Source organism: Stegostoma tigrinum, chromosome 4, assembly GCF_030684315.1.
Source record: "Stegostoma tigrinum isolate sSteTig4 chromosome 4, sSteTig4.hap1, whole genome shotgun sequence".
Classification (NCBI taxonomy): Eukaryota; Metazoa; Chordata; class Chondrichthyes; order Orectolobiformes; family Stegostomatidae; genus Stegostoma; species Stegostoma tigrinum.
The window spans coordinates 41,075,161-41,093,380 of NC_081357.1; the positions used below are offsets into that span (position 1 = coordinate 41,075,161).

The 18,220-nt window shown below is 38.8% G+C and overlaps 1 protein-coding gene across 1 annotated transcript in view; it reads right to left on the bottom strand.

The window, feature by feature from the left end:
* Window positions 1-18,220, bottom strand: part of mdn1 (midasin AAA ATPase 1) — a 174,473-nt gene that overhangs the window by 36,178 nt on the left and 120,075 nt on the right. The window contains exons 67-79 of the mRNA XM_048530338.2: window positions 17,180-17,275; window positions 16,969-17,063; window positions 15,920-16,044; window positions 13,930-14,079; window positions 13,159-13,268; window positions 12,236-12,309; window positions 9,553-9,733; window positions 8,076-8,235; window positions 5,865-6,011; window positions 4,683-4,809; window positions 2,516-2,621; window positions 1,154-1,269; window positions 443-919 (exon numbers count right to left, since the gene is read on the bottom strand). Of these exons, the coding sequence (XP_048386295.2) occupies window positions 443-919; window positions 1,154-1,269; window positions 2,516-2,621; window positions 4,683-4,809; window positions 5,865-6,011; window positions 8,076-8,235; window positions 9,553-9,733; window positions 12,236-12,309; window positions 13,159-13,268; window positions 13,930-14,079; window positions 15,920-16,044; window positions 16,969-17,063; window positions 17,180-17,275 (1,964 nt within the window). The remainder of the gene's footprint in view (window positions 1-442; window positions 920-1,153; window positions 1,270-2,515; window positions 2,622-4,682; window positions 4,810-5,864; window positions 6,012-8,075; window positions 8,236-9,552; window positions 9,734-12,235; window positions 12,310-13,158; window positions 13,269-13,929; window positions 14,080-15,919; window positions 16,045-16,968; window positions 17,064-17,179; window positions 17,276-18,220) is intronic.

Here is an 18,220-nt window from a genome sequence, read left to right on the forward strand (position 1 = left end):
TGCCAGAACAGATGAAAGCAATGTCCCAAATGCCTTCTTAAAAGTCTTATTCATGTGCTCTGCTGACTTCAGGGACCTGTGAATAATTACTCCAAGATCCCTCTATTCCTCTAAGTTACTTAGTGTCTTGCCATTCATTGAATACTCCCGCATCCTGTTTCTCTTCTGAGGTGCAGGTCAGGGCCTTGGTTCAGTAGGTCATCCAAAATAAACCTCTGACACCACAGCATTCCTTCAGTACTGCACTGGAGTGTCAGACTTAATATTTTGTGTTTGGGTTTCCAGAATGCAATTTGAATGCAGAGCATTCCAACTCACAGCCAAGTTACATTGTCATTAGGCAAGTGTACCATCTGCTGAGACACAACTGATTTTATATAGAATACCTTACTTACTTACTGTGTTACCAACATGATTGTTTTTAAATTACGGAAAGATTTACCATGAATATAGCAAAGTTTTGCTGGTATGCTGACTCATCTCATCCACTTGTGCCTTTACCGCTTTAACTTCCTTCAACATGTTTTCCACTTGCTGAGTCACCTGTTGCCAGGTGGGATCTCCTTGCTGCATTTTACAAGCACTGGGCAAGTAATCTTCAACCAAGGGTGTGGGGAACCTCAAATGGGGCCGGACAAAATCCTCAGGTAATGATGATGCTGCTGCCATTTGTGCATTTCCTGGGTCCATTTGATCAGTGGGTTTGTCCTGCAGTTCATCATATGTTTCAAATGGTTTCTCTCTTGGACAACACTGCAAAAACCACAAAAGCTGCTCCAAGGCTATCACAAACTTCATAGACAGGGTGCGCAGTTGGTCCATCCAAAGTCTGACATCAGCCTGTGGTGGAAGTGCCACAGCATGGTCCTTGAAATCTGCCAGACTTTTCTGAATCTTGTGTAGACTTTTAATCAGATATCTAATAAACAAGAGAAAGGGATTTAAATCACAGCTCGAATTCGAAAAAGGACAGACAAATAATGGGCAAAGTAATGACAATGCAATTTTTAAGTAAATAAGTTGCTAAACATTGAAGTTATTATGTAAGGCTACTTAAAAAAAACACACACACACAAACAATTGGAAAATTATAGTGTTACTGAACAAAAATGAAGCCATTAAAACATTTTAAATGCAGAGTCACACAACATACCTTAAGCTGACCCACTGCTCAGTTAGCCCAGTTAGGCACTGTCTTTGTTTGATCAAAAGTTTCAGCAGATGAGCTGTAAATCCTTGGCAACGTTCAACATTGCCCAGGCTAAGTTCCTACAAAAGCCAAGCAAACATCATGAAAACAGAAGACTAGAATATGACAAGACAGCAATCTCTTGCCAATGATTTCAAAACTAGTGGGAAAAGAAGATCTGAAGCAATAAAACTAAATTGAGCTAGCGTTATTGTTCTTGAGAATGATTAATTTTGTATTTTTCTGAGCCCTTCATTTCTTATTCAGTTCATTAAGATTTAATCCAATTATTAATGAATATATCCCACAACACTAGTGTCCGTTAATTGAGGTGGGCAATTTATTCAAGTTGTCAACTCAGGTTCAACAAGGTTTTCTTTCAAGAAAATTCTGTTCATGGCGAATAATTAAATGATTAGATCCATTATTATTCAGTATTTGATCCACCACCTTCCTAAACCTGACTGCCATTACTTTAAAACATGGATCACATTGCATACATGCTGATCTTTTCTCTTCTCCAAAGCAGACAGATTCAGTATTTGCCGTGCAGTGATTTAAATCTTACAAATAATCTCTGATCTTGCTATAAATCCTTTCCATTGTTTCTAATTGTTATAGCCACAACAACTGGAGTTTAGCATCGCAGCCTGAACATTTTGAAAAGAAGTTTTTAAAAATAAAAAGTTATTTTCAAGGATGTGGATGATAATGCTGAGGCAGGATATATTGCCTATTCTTTGTTGCCTTAAAAATTAATCAACTTATAAATTAGGAGCAGGTGCAGGTGATGGACAGTGGGCCAAATGCTAGGAAATGAGATTGGAGTAGTTAGGTGGCTGTTTTTGACCAGTGGGAGACCAAGTAGAAGTGGGAGGTTTCCCTCCTTAAACCACTTTTTGTTCTAAAGAAAAGCAACGTGCATTTTTTGTTTTTCTAGCTACAAAGCTCAACATTGCAAGTGGGCAACTCGGGATTTGAACTCTCCACTTCTGAGTTGCTAGTACAGTTGCAGAAACAGTTACCACTACATCCTTGCTTTTAAGGATCTATTTATTCACATAACTTATGAGCCCTAAAGCGCAATAATGCTTTTGTAATTTGATAAATTGCACCAGTAACTTTCTCCACTTTTTGGCAATATCTCCAATTTCACACTGCACTGATGTGAATACACCTATCCAGATGCTAATGTGACAATCTAATCACTAAGTGGTTCTATACCAATTCCTGACCAACTAAAGACAGATGGAAATTACTGTAGTCAAAGACAACTAGGTTGAAATTCTGCCTGTTAATGTTCAGAGTCACTGTGACCATCATTACCTTGGCAGGAGTACGCATTGCCACCTGGAGGGCAGCACGACGCGCAACAGACTGATAGAAAAACTTCTGACAGTCTTCCCATGCAGCAGAAATTTCAGCAAGCAACCTGCAACATTAACAAATGTCAATACTACATATTTAAAACCACAGTATTACTCAGAACACAGACCTTTTTAACAAAATAGTATTCTGTAGTATCAAAGAGCTTCTTTTAAACTCAATTCTGGCATTTTAAAATAATTTTCCAGCACTAGTTATGCCAATATTACCTGCCAATATCTATTTACAATTACAATGCTTCCTATTCACTCCTTCAGGAAGAAAAATAATTTTGTTATGAGAAACACATCGGAGTAAAGTATCAAATTCTTAGTTTTGTAAATTTTCATCCTCAATTGCAAAATAACGGCTGTTAAAACTAAACATTATCAGATACAAGAATGTAAAGTGGGCCAAACCTGAGTGGAGGCCCTTGAATGTGTGTTACTAGCCTACTTCAGAGTCTGAAATGGCGGTAAGTTCAGAGGACCCCCACAGACATCTTGTCTAGAATGTAAATGTTGAGATGGCAGGAAGGGGGAGCAGTTTCCCCTCCCAGCCAGCTTGCTCAATTACTTTAGATCTCATGAACTGTAGATGCTGGAGTCAGAGATAACACTGCATGGAGCTGAAGGAAAACAGCAGGTCAGGCAGCATCAGAGCAGCAGGAAAGTTGATATTTCAGGTTGGGACCCTTCTTCAGAAACTATTTTTTATGTTATGAATTGTCAAGTCAACTTTCCTCCTCCTCTGATGCTGCCTGGCCTGCTGTGGTCCTCCAGCTCCACACGGTTACCTCTTGCTCAATGACTTGTCCTTCTCACCACCTCCAGGGGAGGAGGGGGGTGGGGGATGGTAGAGGGAGAGATTTACTAGAAGGATGTGGACACTTTGGAGAGGGTACAGAAAGAGGCCTACCAGGATGTTAATAAAAACCAAAAGGGCTGCGGATGCTATAAATCAGGAACAAAAACAGAAATTGATGGAAAAGCTCAGCAGGTCCGGCAGCATCCGAGAGAGAAAACACAGTTAACATTTCGGATCCGGTGGCACTTCCTCAGGACTGTTCTGAGGAAGGATCACCGGATCTGAAACATAAAATCTGATTTTCTCTTCACAGATGCTGCCAGACCTGCTGAGCTTTTCCAGCAATTTCTGCTTTTCTTCTTTTTTTTCTAAAACCAGGATGCTTTTTTTTTAAAACCAGCCGGGTAGGGGGAATTTTAATTATGAGAAAAGGTTGGATAGACTGGGTTTGTTTTCAATGAAACGCAGGAGGTTGCGGAGCAACCCAAAAGAAGCTTAAAAGATTATGAATGACATGGATAGAGGGGAAAGTATGAGGCTTTTTCCCTCACAGTGGGATGATCAATTACTAGGGGACACGGGTTCAACGAGCAGTGGTGGGGGTGGGTGGTTAAAAGAAATGTACAAGGCAGGTTTTTGACACAAAAGGCAAGAGTGTGCCTGGAACATACTGCCAGAGGTAGTGATGCAAACAGACACAGTAACAGTATTTAGAAAGCACTTGGACGAAAACATGAGTAGGAAGGGAAGAGAGGGATACGGATCTAAGTGAAGACTGTTTTAATATGGAATGACAAAATGTGTTGGTGTGGGCTTGGAGGGCCAAAAGGCCTGTTCCTGTGCTGCACTGTTCTTTGTTCTCATATAGTTTCATTTTCCAATTAAGTAAAACTCTCAGTCACAAAACTAGATTTCCCTGACAATATTATCTACAATTTAATCTAAAAGCAATGTTTCACACCTTTCTGCAATTGAGAACCTTGGCATTTCCTGTAGTCAAAGTGAGAGACCTACTCCCAGAGCTACATTAAAATAAGTCCTTCTTCAGCCACAGAAACATAAGAGCTTCACTCGAGGCCAGTTTTGCCGATTTTTCCACTTGTCCCACCCACTGACTGCATTGAAGTTTCCACTTATTCACTTCATACAGCAGACATTAAGAATTAGTTGAGCACTAGTGAAGGACAAGTTTACATCTTAGCAACCCAAGGCCCTGCATACTGCTGCTTGTCGCCTCCTTTACCACAAACAATTTTTGTATAGTTAACAAAATTAAAGATTATGTTCTCATATTAAATTTCACCAGGAACTGGCAGCTCACATGTTATCCAGCTCATCACCACTGCTAATCAGATTTACAGCTGTCTTCACATCAAGTGGATGCAGGCAAAATACATCCGGAGGGTCATCTGTTCGAGACCAAGCTAGTCCTTTACGGTAAGACAGACCTGAAAAGGAGGAGAGGAAGTACAATACACTGTATTTTAGAATGCTGTGCACCCAGTTGACTGCAGTTTCTCAGTCTGGAGTTCTTCACACTCCATCTCGCGATTCATCTGAGCTCTCTTCCCCACAAAGCCACTTCAGAACATCCCATCATAACCATTCAAATCCTGCCATGGCAGATGGTGGAATTTGAATTCAATAAAATATCTGGAATTAAGAATCTAACGATAACCACAAATCCATTGTTGACTGTTGGAAAAACTCATCTGATTCACTAATGCCCTTTAGGGAAAGAAACGGCCATCCTTACCTGGTCTGGCCGACATGTGACTCCAGACCCACAGCAAATGTGGTTGACTCTAACTGTCCTCTGGGCAGTTAGGGATGGGCAAAAAGTGCTGCCTGGCTAGTGAACCCTCATCCCGTTAATGAAGAAACAATTAAAAAAAAGCAATAATTTGGAGCAAGCAGTCAGTGAAGCAAAGTCTCAATGGCAATAAAGCCACTTGATATAGTCCATGCACAACCTTTTTGACTAGCTCTTTTCTAAACTGGGGCCTGCTTTCAACTAATTAGGTCTTAGCTTTTTGACAATCAAGGCACCTAGAACTACAAGATGGAAATATGAATTGAATTCAAAAGGTAAAGTCATACAGATGCCACTTGGCATCAAATTCAGTTTCATTTGTAACCCCAGACATGAACTACTCCATGTATTTAATACACAGCCTTAATTAAAATGCATAGGCTCCTGCTAATGGTACTGGGCAAGACTTCAACCACTGAATAATAGTACACATTATAGGATATAAAACTTCTGTTTAGAGTTTGCACATTCTAACTATTTATATCAATCCTGTCATTTATTTAAGGCCATAGTTTTCGTGGAATAAATCCTGATGTTATAGTTTATCAGGGTTAAGGGAAAGTCCTCAAACGCTTGTAGATGTCTAGCTCCAGTCCAGAGGAAAATAACAAAATGACAATTAAACACCAAAGCCCTTGGGAGAATCTGCACAAAACTATTCTAGAAATCAATACAGTGCTTGAAGCTTACCAATTTCAGTGAGATGTTTGAAGAGATCTGCCAAGGCCCTTTGCTTCTGCATCAGAATATGTTTGATTTCCGATCGCTGCTTGTCCTTATCAGCCATTTGGTCAACAGTAAGACTTTGGAGATCTCGTACAGTAGTGATGACATTACCTACCAGAATCAAGAGACAGCTCATAATTCTTTGGGTTGACTGGGAAGGTTTATCAGTGGTTAAAATAACAGGCACCTTAAGATTTCCCTAATTTCATTGTTGACAAATACCCGTTGTTAAGAACTACTCATACTCAATGTTGAATATTTTGTAGTTGGGATGATCATCAAATTTACCTATGCATACTGTTAATGTAGCCAACAATATAAAGTATATGCAAACTATTCAACATGCTGTCAACAAACATGAATAACTAGGAACTCCAGAAGCTACATTTGAGAAAATAAAACTCTGAACACTTTGCACATAAAGATAGCAAAGCGAAATGTAGGGTTAGTGGGCTGAATTTTCAAACAGTAGTAGAAACTCTGTGGACCTTTGTAAATGGTAGTTGAGAACCTGATCTGGAAGTCCAGACCCAATTTCTGATGGTGGGAGGTATCTCACGTTTGGTAGCTAAAGTGAGCAATGCATGGCTCACACCAGGAAAACCCAAACTCAGCAGGGCCAACTGAATTCATAACAAATTTAGAAAGACTCTATTTTCACTATAGCAAGGGCCTGGACCTGCATTTGGAAACTACATATTTTTAAAATAGTCATAGATGCTTGTAAAAGGCAAACGAGGTCTGTCGAACTCATAAGCTGAGAAGTTACTTTAGTCCGCAGCCCTTTCACAAATGGGGACACAAAGAGATTGCCTGTGTCAGTGAGAGTTGAAAAAAATCTCAGCTCTTGCAATTATGGAAGCTATTTGTTGACATTTATCCAGGGCTATAGTTGTATTATTACTAATGTTTGGCTGCTTTCCATAAACTGTAACTACTTCAGGAGTGAGGTCCTTAGTTTGCAGTTTGATTGTCCTCTCAGCGATTATTAAACGAAGAGCCGTCTTAGGTTACAGTTATGAATCTTAAAAAACTGTCTTTTTGCTAAAAGAATTATATACTGAGAGGGTTTAAGAGTTGGGCTTTCACACGAGACTTCTAAAAAATATATATACACATACGTACAATAAATATTATACAGTAGATATTCAGACCTTTATTAAATGTCATCTCTACATGGCTCCTGTGGATACTGTTGAGTTGGAATGTAGGTGTACGGGTGGGAGGGTAGGAGGTACAGGCTTGGATTGTCATGCATTTGCAATAAATTGGTATGGAGGCAATATGAGTTGAGGGATAGAGGGCTTAAAATTTAAGGAAACATTTGGGACCAAGTCCCTGTAAACCAAAGTGGATCTGTTAAGCATCCTGTCTCAGCGCTCAGTGGCTGACTGCAATCTGCTTCAGGCAGAGGCGGGTCCCACTGCATCCTCCATCTGTCTATGGTCGGATGGGGGGTAAAACAAAAATCAGGTCTGACCCGGACACTTTCTCCAGATGGCGTGTGGAGGAGCAAAACTTCTAGACTCTCGCTAACTGCCTCGGCAGCAAGCGACGCGACATTTCACCATAGTCACTTGATGCTGCTTAACTGTGACGAGCTGACAACATTGGTTCATATTTTGATTTCAGATTTTTAGCATTTGCATCAGCTTGCTTTATTTGGGAAATTTTTGGTATGCATGAATAAGAATCCTGCTGTACTTTAAAGACTACAGGACTGGGGTCAAAGTTTGAATTTGGAACATTCATGAAATTGTCAAAAGGCTAAAGCCTTTGTTGTTAATTATCACAGTGGTACCAACTCCTAAGAAACTCTATTAATAATCTTCACCAGATCAAACATTTATTTATGTTTCTTAAAAATTATGGTTCTTTCCTGCACTTGATTCCATTGAAATGGAGATGGATGTAAAATTGTAATAAAATGAAGGGCATATAATCACCCAATAAACTCCTGGAAACCATTTCTTCTGCATTACAATCACTGCTTGGTTTAGTGCTTTGTCATTTCTTTATTCAACACTTTTTTTTTAATAAAAAGCAAGTTTCACCAACTGAACATTTGTTTCTTTTTATTACTGTGTGTTTGCATTAGAACTATATTCAGACCACAGTGAATTCGTATTAACTAAATGCATCAACAGGGAATCGTATCTTCATGGCCTTTGATACCTGTAAATTGATCCAGGTTTTCCACAAAACTGGGAAGAGAATTTGTCGTCATAAGCTCCAGACACATTTTCCTCATCCGCTTACTAAGTGCTGGGAGTCGGTGCTGAAGAGAACTCCCTTCACCCGAGGCGTTATCTTTTCCAATGTCAGGAGAAAACACCTGCAATAGCGTTTGATGGTTAAAAACTACGACAGTTTACTGTACAAATTTCAACAATGCTTAGACTGAATAAAGAACTGTACTGTTGCTCACTTCTGTCCCCGTAAGAGGGGAAAAAAAAACCTGTTACACATGCAACGACATCGAGGTCGCACAGATAAGTTTAATTGTAGCTGTGTTGGTAATAAGAAAGGCCATTAAAGAGCATTTCAAAATCCAGCTTCGGAATTCCAAACAATGACCAAATGTAAATACTACACACTCACTGCTTTTATAGCAAGGTGATCTTATTTTGAAAGTGACTCATGCTGTGCACCAAAGTTTGTCATTTAAATTCTTATGTGCTGCTGCAAATCAACAAACTTAAAATATTAAAGTGTTTGTCTTTTCAAACAAAAAAAAGGAAAGCCAATGTCTTTGCAGAGTGAAAGAATAAGCAGGCAATAGCACTGCCACAAATTTTCAGGTAGCAAAGGCAGGCGTAAAACTCAGATGCAACCTACTGGCATGGAAGAAATTATTCTCATACGGAATAGGACAGGGGAGCTACAGATACACCACAGGCATTTAATATATTTGAAAGTCACTAATATCATCTCAGACAAATGGTATGTACAGCAAGACTTATGTTCACAACCTGAATTCCCAACAGAAAGCCTGTTCACTTCAACACATTGAAGGAGAGAAATTAACAATGGATGGCAACAAGGTGGGCAGCAACTGGCTATGCAGTAGCAAGATCTGAGGCCTCTGAAAAGCGCTAAAGGGATGATCGGATAAGGAGAAATCAGTATTTCTTTTTTAAAACTCATCATGGAATGCTCATCAAATATTTACGGCATTTTAGTGAGCTGTGTACAGCTTTCAAATGGGACAAGACCACATAACAGCAGTAGAATATTCTTTCACACCAGTGCTGAATCAATGCCCCTTCTTAAAAACTGGTCACTTGGACTCAACGTGACTAAGAGCTTACATTGGGACTCTCTCTTAAAGGTGATCCATGGGATAATTGAAAGGAGCAAACGAAAAGCACCATGGAAGTAACAGATTTGTAATTTTGTTAGGCAAAATATAATATGAACTCTACAAGTATTTAAATCAAAATTTAAGCAAGGTAAAAAGAGTTCAAATGGAAAGTTTATATTTGCTGCAAATCAAAATGAAAGTCCCAGACAGTTGCTGTAATTTCTTGAATCATGTCGTTTCAACAGAAAGATCATTTTCAATAATAGTTATGTCATAGCTTCTTTTCACTGAACTGTTGATCAATAGATGGTGCAATTATAGCTACTCCAACAACTTCCATGTGTGTACCTGCGTGACGTGACACTTCTCTAGAGAGAACTTTCTAAGTACACAATTCAGCTTCTCCAGCCTGGTTTGTTTCTGTTGGTCAATATTATCCAAGCTCCCAGAACTTCCCATTTCTGTTAATGCAGGACAACATGGATTGTTGAGCACAGCTTCAAACTTCTTCATAAACTTAAAGAGTGTTCTGTGGACACACAAAGTAAGTTACAATGAAACAATTTTGTTGAAGACGAACCATAATATCAGGCCTTAAATGTTTGCATTATGGGAATAGATGTATAAATGTGGCTTGAATTCCCTCAGGTCCAAGAGTTTGAGTGTCATCCAAAATGTTGGCAAATCAATTTAACGGATGTGATGGCTTTCTTACATGGGGAACCCAAATCAAGAGGAATCTTTAATAATTTATGCTAGAGCATGCAGAAGTGAAATCTAGAAGTGAAATCAAGAAATGCTTTACCCATTTCTACTTAGATTTTTTTTTTGATTTTCTTTCTCAAAATTGATTATGCATCAAAATTGAAAGTATAACAGTTTACTTCGATCTAATGTAGTAATGTAAAAACAGCAAAGGGTATGGAATAAAATTAGATAAATTGGATTGAGTGCCTGAATTTTGTCCAATTTGAATAATATCCCTTTATTTGTATAAATGCAATGTCACACAAAGTTTAATATTATAACAAACTGTTCTCCAGTGAAGCTTCTGTCATTCACATTCAACAGCCTGAAACTATTTGTTTGAAGTTGTCAGCTATTTATTTTTATATTTAACCTGAAAGAACTGCTCAAATCACCAACTGAGAAGGCACCTAGGTATCTAGTCAGTGCTGCTCACACTAAAATCAGCTTTACTTTCTGAAGACTCCCTCCTTATACAGACAGGGCCGCCAAACAACACTGCTGGAGACTGGAAACTCGGGCAGAGAACTGTGCTAATAAACGTATGCCCCCCTGCACCTTAATGGGGCTTTACATCTTTAGCAGTGGTAGTTGCTGGATACCAATGTAGAATGCCAAAAATCTACAGTCAAGAGATTGTATAGAATGTACAACACAGAAACCGGCTAATGAGTTCAACTGGTCCAGTGATTATGCTTCGTATGTAACCAACTTCAATATGACAATCCCTCTGCATCTCTCCTGTTAATTTAGCCTTCCTTTGAACATACCTATGTTGTCTGCCACAGCTACGCCTTTTGGTATCAAGTGCTAAACCCTAATCACTCTTTACATAAATGTTTCTCCTAAACTTCAAAATGACCACCTTATATTTATGACCTGAAATAAAACAAAGAACTATGGGGGGTGTTGGAGATCTGAAACATAAAATGCCAGCGAAACTCGGCATTCTGCTGTTATTTTCCTTCCCACTGATGTTGCGAGACCTACTGAATGTTACCAGCAACTTCTGTTTTTGTGCTATATTTGTGGCCCATGGTTTGGGATTCTCCTACGTACTGAAACAATTTTTTATATGTCTATCCTGTCTTTACTCATCTTCATTTGGTCATCCCTCATTGTTTTCTGGAGAAAAGACATATTAAACAACAATGTTGTGGAACAATGCAAATTCTAATTTTCCTCCAATGACCACACTCCTGGGTTGTGGAGCTGTCCACTATCTGAGATGATTATGAGTAATGCGCTTCTTTTTTAAAAGGAAATTCATCAATACAGACAGGTTACAATCCACTAGGACCTGAAAAGGTGGACGTTCTGGCCCAGAGGTAGCGGCACCACCACAGCGTCCCAAGAGCTGCCACAGTCACGTGCACTTTACAGGATGGAACTGATCCCTATAACTGAGCTACATGACATATTTCATCTTTAGAAAACCTTTTGCACCAACTCGTCTATTGAGGAAGTGAAATTGAAGAATTAAGGGTTTTTCTTTTTTAAATGTTCTGCGAGTATATGTTAATAATAGACTATCTGTATGACCTTAACTGACTACAACTACCTCACAGGTAGAAACATCCCTAAATTGAAGGGACATGTACTGAATCCAGACAGACATCAGTTCCATCACATACAGGAGGCTCATTGCATGTCAGAAATATGATGCATACAGGCAGAACCCAGGTTGCTAACACTGTTTCGTTCTGGAAACCATTTGAGAGTTGATTTGTAGACAAGTTGGACCACAATGCAGGACAATGTGAAAAAGCCATTTGTAAGTATGGGAAACGTTCACATGTCAGATCTTTAAAGTACATCCCTGTATGGGATCGCGTTTGTAAATGTGAGAGTGTTCATAAGTTGGATATTCATAAATTAGGGACACCCTACACATCTGCAGCCTATTTCAGCTGCAATCTGGTCTCCACTACACTGTCAGTTTATCACCTCTTTATTGTCACGAGCCACGAATTCAGAACTGTTTGAATATTCAGTTTTTGCGGAACTTTTATGGTGCTGTGCACAAATGATTCTTCTAAACTGGTTTGATTTCTAATGAATTGTGCCACACTTGTTATGAACCGATACTTTCCTGGGGTTTACCAATGCCCTCCAGGGAAAGAAATCTGCCATCCTTATCTGATCAGTGACATCTGGTCCTGAATGAGACCCAAGTGGTTGAGTCGGACAAGGCTCTCTGTGCAATTAGGGATGAGCAAAATATACTGATTCAGCTTGGAGCACCTATGTCCCATGAAGAATAAAGCAAACATCTTGACATTACCTGTGCGTTTTCTCTACTGATTGCTTCACGGACCAGAAACTGGCATCATTCCATCGACTAATCTTAACAAAGTCCTGTATACAGACATATCTGAATTACTACAGGAATTCTAAGGGTAAGTTTAGCCACTAATTCAATACTTAGAGCACAAAAAAAGGAAAAAAAATTGCACAAGTTAGACAGACTGCAAACAGTCTGAGAAGTGAGTAGGAGCATTTTAGCACTTTGAGTCAACTGAAAAGCATGTAAATGCCTCATTAAAATCACCGTCACTGCAATGCACATTAAATATACAAGATACTTAAAAGTAACATTCGCTCTAAAACACCAATCACTACACAATGTAATGAATTAACCTTCAATCACTGACATAATTTGTCAACTTCATTAATACAATCAGTACCATTTTGGTAACTGGGTAGGACACCTCTGAACCCCGTGAAACGCATAGAGAAAAGCCGAACACAATATTTCCTCATTACAGAGAGGCAGATACACGTTCAAATTTAACTTCACTCAGTTCCCATTCTGAACCACGTTGGCAAGGGTATGCAGCTTGAAGTCATGCACCTTCCAGCTAGGATTGAAGGGAAAGTAGAGACAGAAGTGGGATCCCAGCTCAATAATTCTATTACCTGCTACCATGTTATTGGCCATTACCAGCATTTGATCAGCACTACTTCTTCTACTGTTGCTACATAAAAGGCAATCAACTGAAAAAAATTGAGAGTAGTTTCTCAAAACTCTAGCAAAAATATATACTTTAGGCATTAAATGAGGATAAAACTGTAAAGCAACGCAGTCAGAGACTACAAACACGTTACTTTCCAATTGCACATATCTCTGAGCCAAAATGCAATCTGCTTTAAAGAAGCACTTAAAGAAATAGTCACAGTGGAGCATCACTATCTTTTCATTGTTACCTTCAATTCTTTCTCAATTGGATGCCGGAGCTCAGTTATTTTAACTCGAACATTCTCTGAAAATTGATTGTAGTAGTTGTACAAATTCCAGAGTAAACTGCACAGGTCATCTGTGACAAATAATTTTCTGGTTAACACTCAACTTTATCCAGATTGGGTTGTAACTAAAGCCAACCTTAATGAAAGAAATATTTGCAAACAATGTTGGACACTGCTTCACAATGGCTCATAAAACATACAAAAACTTCATTTGCATTGCTTCTGTTCATTTTCAATGCTCTCTCACCAAAAAAAATTGGGATATTCAAGTAGTAGGCACACCAAAATGCTTTAACTGCCAAATCACAGTGGGAAAATTACTATTTCCATACTTTCACTTTCATGGAAATACTGAATAAGACCTCAGACTAACTTTATACTAAAACTTGTCATAATGTCCTATCCGTACTAAAACTCGTCAAAGTCCTATCCATACTAAAATCATTTCATTTTATAGAAAACCTCTATACCATTTCACCCAGATATCCAGGGGCTACTGGTCCCAAAACATATGGGCTTTGGAAGGATTCAAGTATAATTAAAAACCAAAAGAAATGCAGATGCCGTAAATCAGAAACAAAAATCGAAATTGCTGAAAAAGCTCAGCAGGTTTTGTGGAGAGAAATCAGTTAATGAGGTTTTGGGTCACGTTGCTTCTTAATTACGAGAAAAAAAGCATTAAGACCCAACTTCTTAAACATTTTCAAAGTATTTCAACACATTTTGAATTACCTTTTCCCTCCTGCTGTGGCACTGCTATAACATGACAGTGAAATGCCAACAGCATGGACAGGCGAAAATGAAACTCTCCCAGGGTAGCTCCTTCAACAAAAGTTTGCAGTGTGGTGATCACTTCTGGCAGCTTCATTTGCTGTTCCACCCCTGTCCAGATTAATAAAAGCATAAACTTTATTAAACAAGCATCATTCAGCCTCACTACAAAGAATACAATAAAATTCAGAAATAAAACCAGAATACGCCAGAAATACTCAAGAAATCAGGCAGCACATGCAGACAGAAATAAAGTTAACCTTTCAGGTCAAATGGCTTTTCGTCAGAACTGAAGGAAGAAAGAAAATCAAGAGGTTTTAAAGCGAGTTGAAGACGGAATAAAGAACAAAAAAGGGAAGGTCTGCAATGAAAGGTGTAGGGCAGGAGGGATTAATGAACAGAAGCTTTCATGAGGCAAAAGCCAAACAGTGTCATAATGGATATTGTAAACAAATAGAAAAAGTGATGACAGAAGATTATGAACAACAGCTTTGCTTCATCAGTAGTTTTTACTATGTGCATGAGAACAAATTACTGTTGGCAAACTAATAAAAACACACACAAATTTGTAACCTAAAATTTGTCTATTACCTCTAAATTAGATAGAGTCATTCCTAGAACAAAAGTAAAATGAAAGTGTTTGTTGCAGGCTATTTAAGAGTTTAACAGCACTGCATCACAAAATCTTGTAGAGAATCACAATTTAGCAGAATCTTCCCTGGTCCAGCAAAAGCTACTGCTATAAGAGCAAGGCAGAGGCTGATATGAGTTTGCAGCAAGCTACACAGAGGGTGATAAATACCTGAAATACACTGTCAGAGGTGGTGGTAGAAGTGGATACAATAGCAACACTTAAGAGGCATCTTGACAGATACTGTTGGTTCTGATATAGTGATACTTCCGTTCTCTTGAGATCTTGCATTATAAGAAAGTCATGCAACAGTCATGCCACTTAAACTAATGGGGCTGGAAAGGTCACGTTCCACAAATAGCAGTTTAAATTCTTCAAATCGTGTTGAAGAAACACACCTTATATCAGAACTGACTGTATATGAATAGGCAGGGAATAGAGGGAATCAGACCCCATAGAGGCAGAAGGTTTTGTAGTTTAAAAAGGCATTGTGTGTTGACACAGTCTTGGTGGGTCAAAGGGTCTGTTCCTGTGCTTTACTGTTCTTTGTTACTCACCTCCCAACTAATCAAAGCCTGTCATAATGCTATTGGAGCTGCACACTATCAGCTCAATACCACCCTGGGCTTAGTATCTCATCTGTCACTTTAATCTTTCACACTCTCTACTATTGGAATCCAATAGCAGATGCATTCACCATCTACAAGATGCACTGCAGCAACTCGCAAGCACTGAAATGACTGGCCTGCAACAACCACATTCATTTTTCCTTGTTTAGGCAGCACTACCACCACCACAACTATCTCAAAGGAAAAGTGCAACAAACACATGGGGAACAACGACCATCTCTAAACACACAATCCACCGTGAAAATATATTACTGTTGTTTGCAACTTGCTACTTTAAAATCCTGGGACTTAAGATTTAATAGAACAGTGGAAGCACCTCCAACACACACACACACACACACACACACACACACACACACACACACACACAACCTTCAAAGGCAATAAACGCTGACTTTGATAGCAATAACCACTCTATGATTTAATACGATCACCACATATAGATAACACTGAACCAGAAACAGTTAGCTTTGATTTTGTTCAGTTCAATCGCACCCAAGATACTCTTTTAATTCAACAGTGAAATGACTCATTATAACTACCTGATCAAATTTTCAAATAGCAAATATGACAGGCCTGAATGTTCAACTTTAACACTGTAGACTGGACGTATTCTGAAATGTTTTTACATGGATAAACTGCCTTCAGAAATTTTGCTGTAAACAATAAAATAATTGCAATGCCAATCTACCTTGCAGATTTTCTTCCACACGTTCCTGAAGATATTTTTCAATTAACTGGTAGATCGAAAACCAGTGCTTGGTCGATTTCTCCATGTGCCTTTTGATCACAACGTTAAGACTACTAGACCAGCAACTGCAGATGGAGATTAAACACAAGTCATGAGTTATAGAAGGCTGGGGAGCAAAGATTAAGCTTCTGCTTCATATGTAATGTAGTAGAATCAGAAAAAAATTTTAAAAACTGTTTTAAAAGAATTAGAAGATAACCTAAGATTCACACCCATGACTGCTATCTCATGGCTTCTGTGGAAACGGGCAGTGGGAATGTCGGTCAAGGACACAGTAATACAAGCTCTCTGGATGTCAATGAGACCACTCAACAGTCTAAAGGTCAAGTGGGCTGGAAACGTGGGAGTGATACATTTACAACGTCTCACTGTATTCCTTTTAGATTTGTCGACAAAGATCAATGAGAGTGTGAGCCAAGGGTGTGGGTGTGTAAGTGGTGTATGTGTGACAGAGAGAGAGAGAGAGAGAGAGAGAGAGAGAGAGAGAGAGAGAGAGAGAGAGAGAGAGAGAGAGAGGGGGGGGGGGGGGGAGTGGAAGAGATATCTGACACCTTGACTCATGCCCCAGCATACCTGAAAATTTTAGAAGAGAAGGTGCAAAACTGGTAGAATAAAATGTAAGCACCAAGGATTGTACTGATTCAAGATTTTGGTCACCCCATAGCATGTTGTAACTAACACCACAAAAAGCCCAGGTAACCTACTGAAACAAATTTTTGAGTGTTGCATCAACATCTTGCAGGACAATTATTCATTCTTCTTGATCTAAATCATACAGTTTGACAATACAGATTTGTAGTTTTAAAGCCAATATTGGTAAAATAAATTAGATTGGGTTACTTTCAAATGTTCGTATGAGAGGGGTGGTAGTTATTATACAAAAGGATTTACTTGCAACAATTTCAATTCCCAGGAATCTGCTGCCATAGGAAAAAGTGGAAATGAAGCCACTGACCACATGTCTAACATAGTTCAGTAATGATTCTTACTTCAGCTCCAGTTTGCGCCATTGGATGATCAGTTGGCTGACAGCATCAAGGTGCTGCCTTAAGGACACCGATCGACTAGCAGTTGCCTCCCAGTCCTACAGAACAAAAATGGTTAGGGATTTTCCGAACAAGAATAGTGATGAACAAACACTGGAATATAAATTTTGTCAGTTTGAGAGAGCAGGACAATGGGAGGGGAAGAATGACTCACCTGGGATTTGCTCAAGAGGATCTCCATGCCGTTTAAGAATTTCGCCAGAGGACTAGAAACAGGAAAGCTTCTGACTCTGTCCATTACAACCAAAAGCTGTAAAACAAAAATCAGCCTGTCTTGAATTTCACATCAAAAATGTGCCAGGCGTTCCATGAAGAACTATTGGCATATTGTAAATTTCAGACATGCATTTGCTGCCAAATTGAGGCTAAAATACTTGTAATAGATCTGTCATAAAGCATCAGAACAAAATAATGTAAGACAGCAGTAACTGTTATAAAATATACACCAGATCTAGGTAAATGTCAAATCCAATCTGAAATTATCCTTAAGCAGTTCAGTCTGAATTTACATATTGTCTGCAGATGTTATGTAGTGAATATATTTCACATTTTTGTCTTAAATTAGCAATACTGTAGTGCTACAGACTTTCTGCGACAATTATCATAGCTCATTTCTCTTTCTCACATACCCTTATCTATCAAGCCTTGGTTTAAAAAATATCTTTTGCAGCTGATCAGAAAAATTCAGAAACAGTGTAGTTCAGATTGCTGAGGTATGTCTCTTTGTGCTAAACGTAATGATCCGTGTATTTGACTGTTAATTATTTAATACTTACAAGCACTTAACTATTTCCATTTTATATATATATAGCTGTTGTCCAGCAAGACTATGGCGCAAGATTTCTAACAATATGTTAGCATTCAGAGACAATAATGACAGTAAGTGCTCACACTCACGTGCTTTCCTCAAACCAGGTGTACAACAGAAAGAGCTTCTATTCTGCAGCGACCCTGTACCTGATTTTGGAATGCTAACAACCTTATTGGAAAATCCTGAGATAGGAGCAGGGGTAGACCAAATGGTTCACCAAGCCTACTCTGCCTTTCAGCACAATCATAGCTGATCTTGAGCTTCAACTCCACTTTCCCATCTGCTTTCTGTATTCCTTAAGACAAAAAAGTTGTCTAAACCAGCCTTAAACGTGTTCAACAATGGAACGTACCCAATTATTTGAAGTAGACAATTGCAAAGATT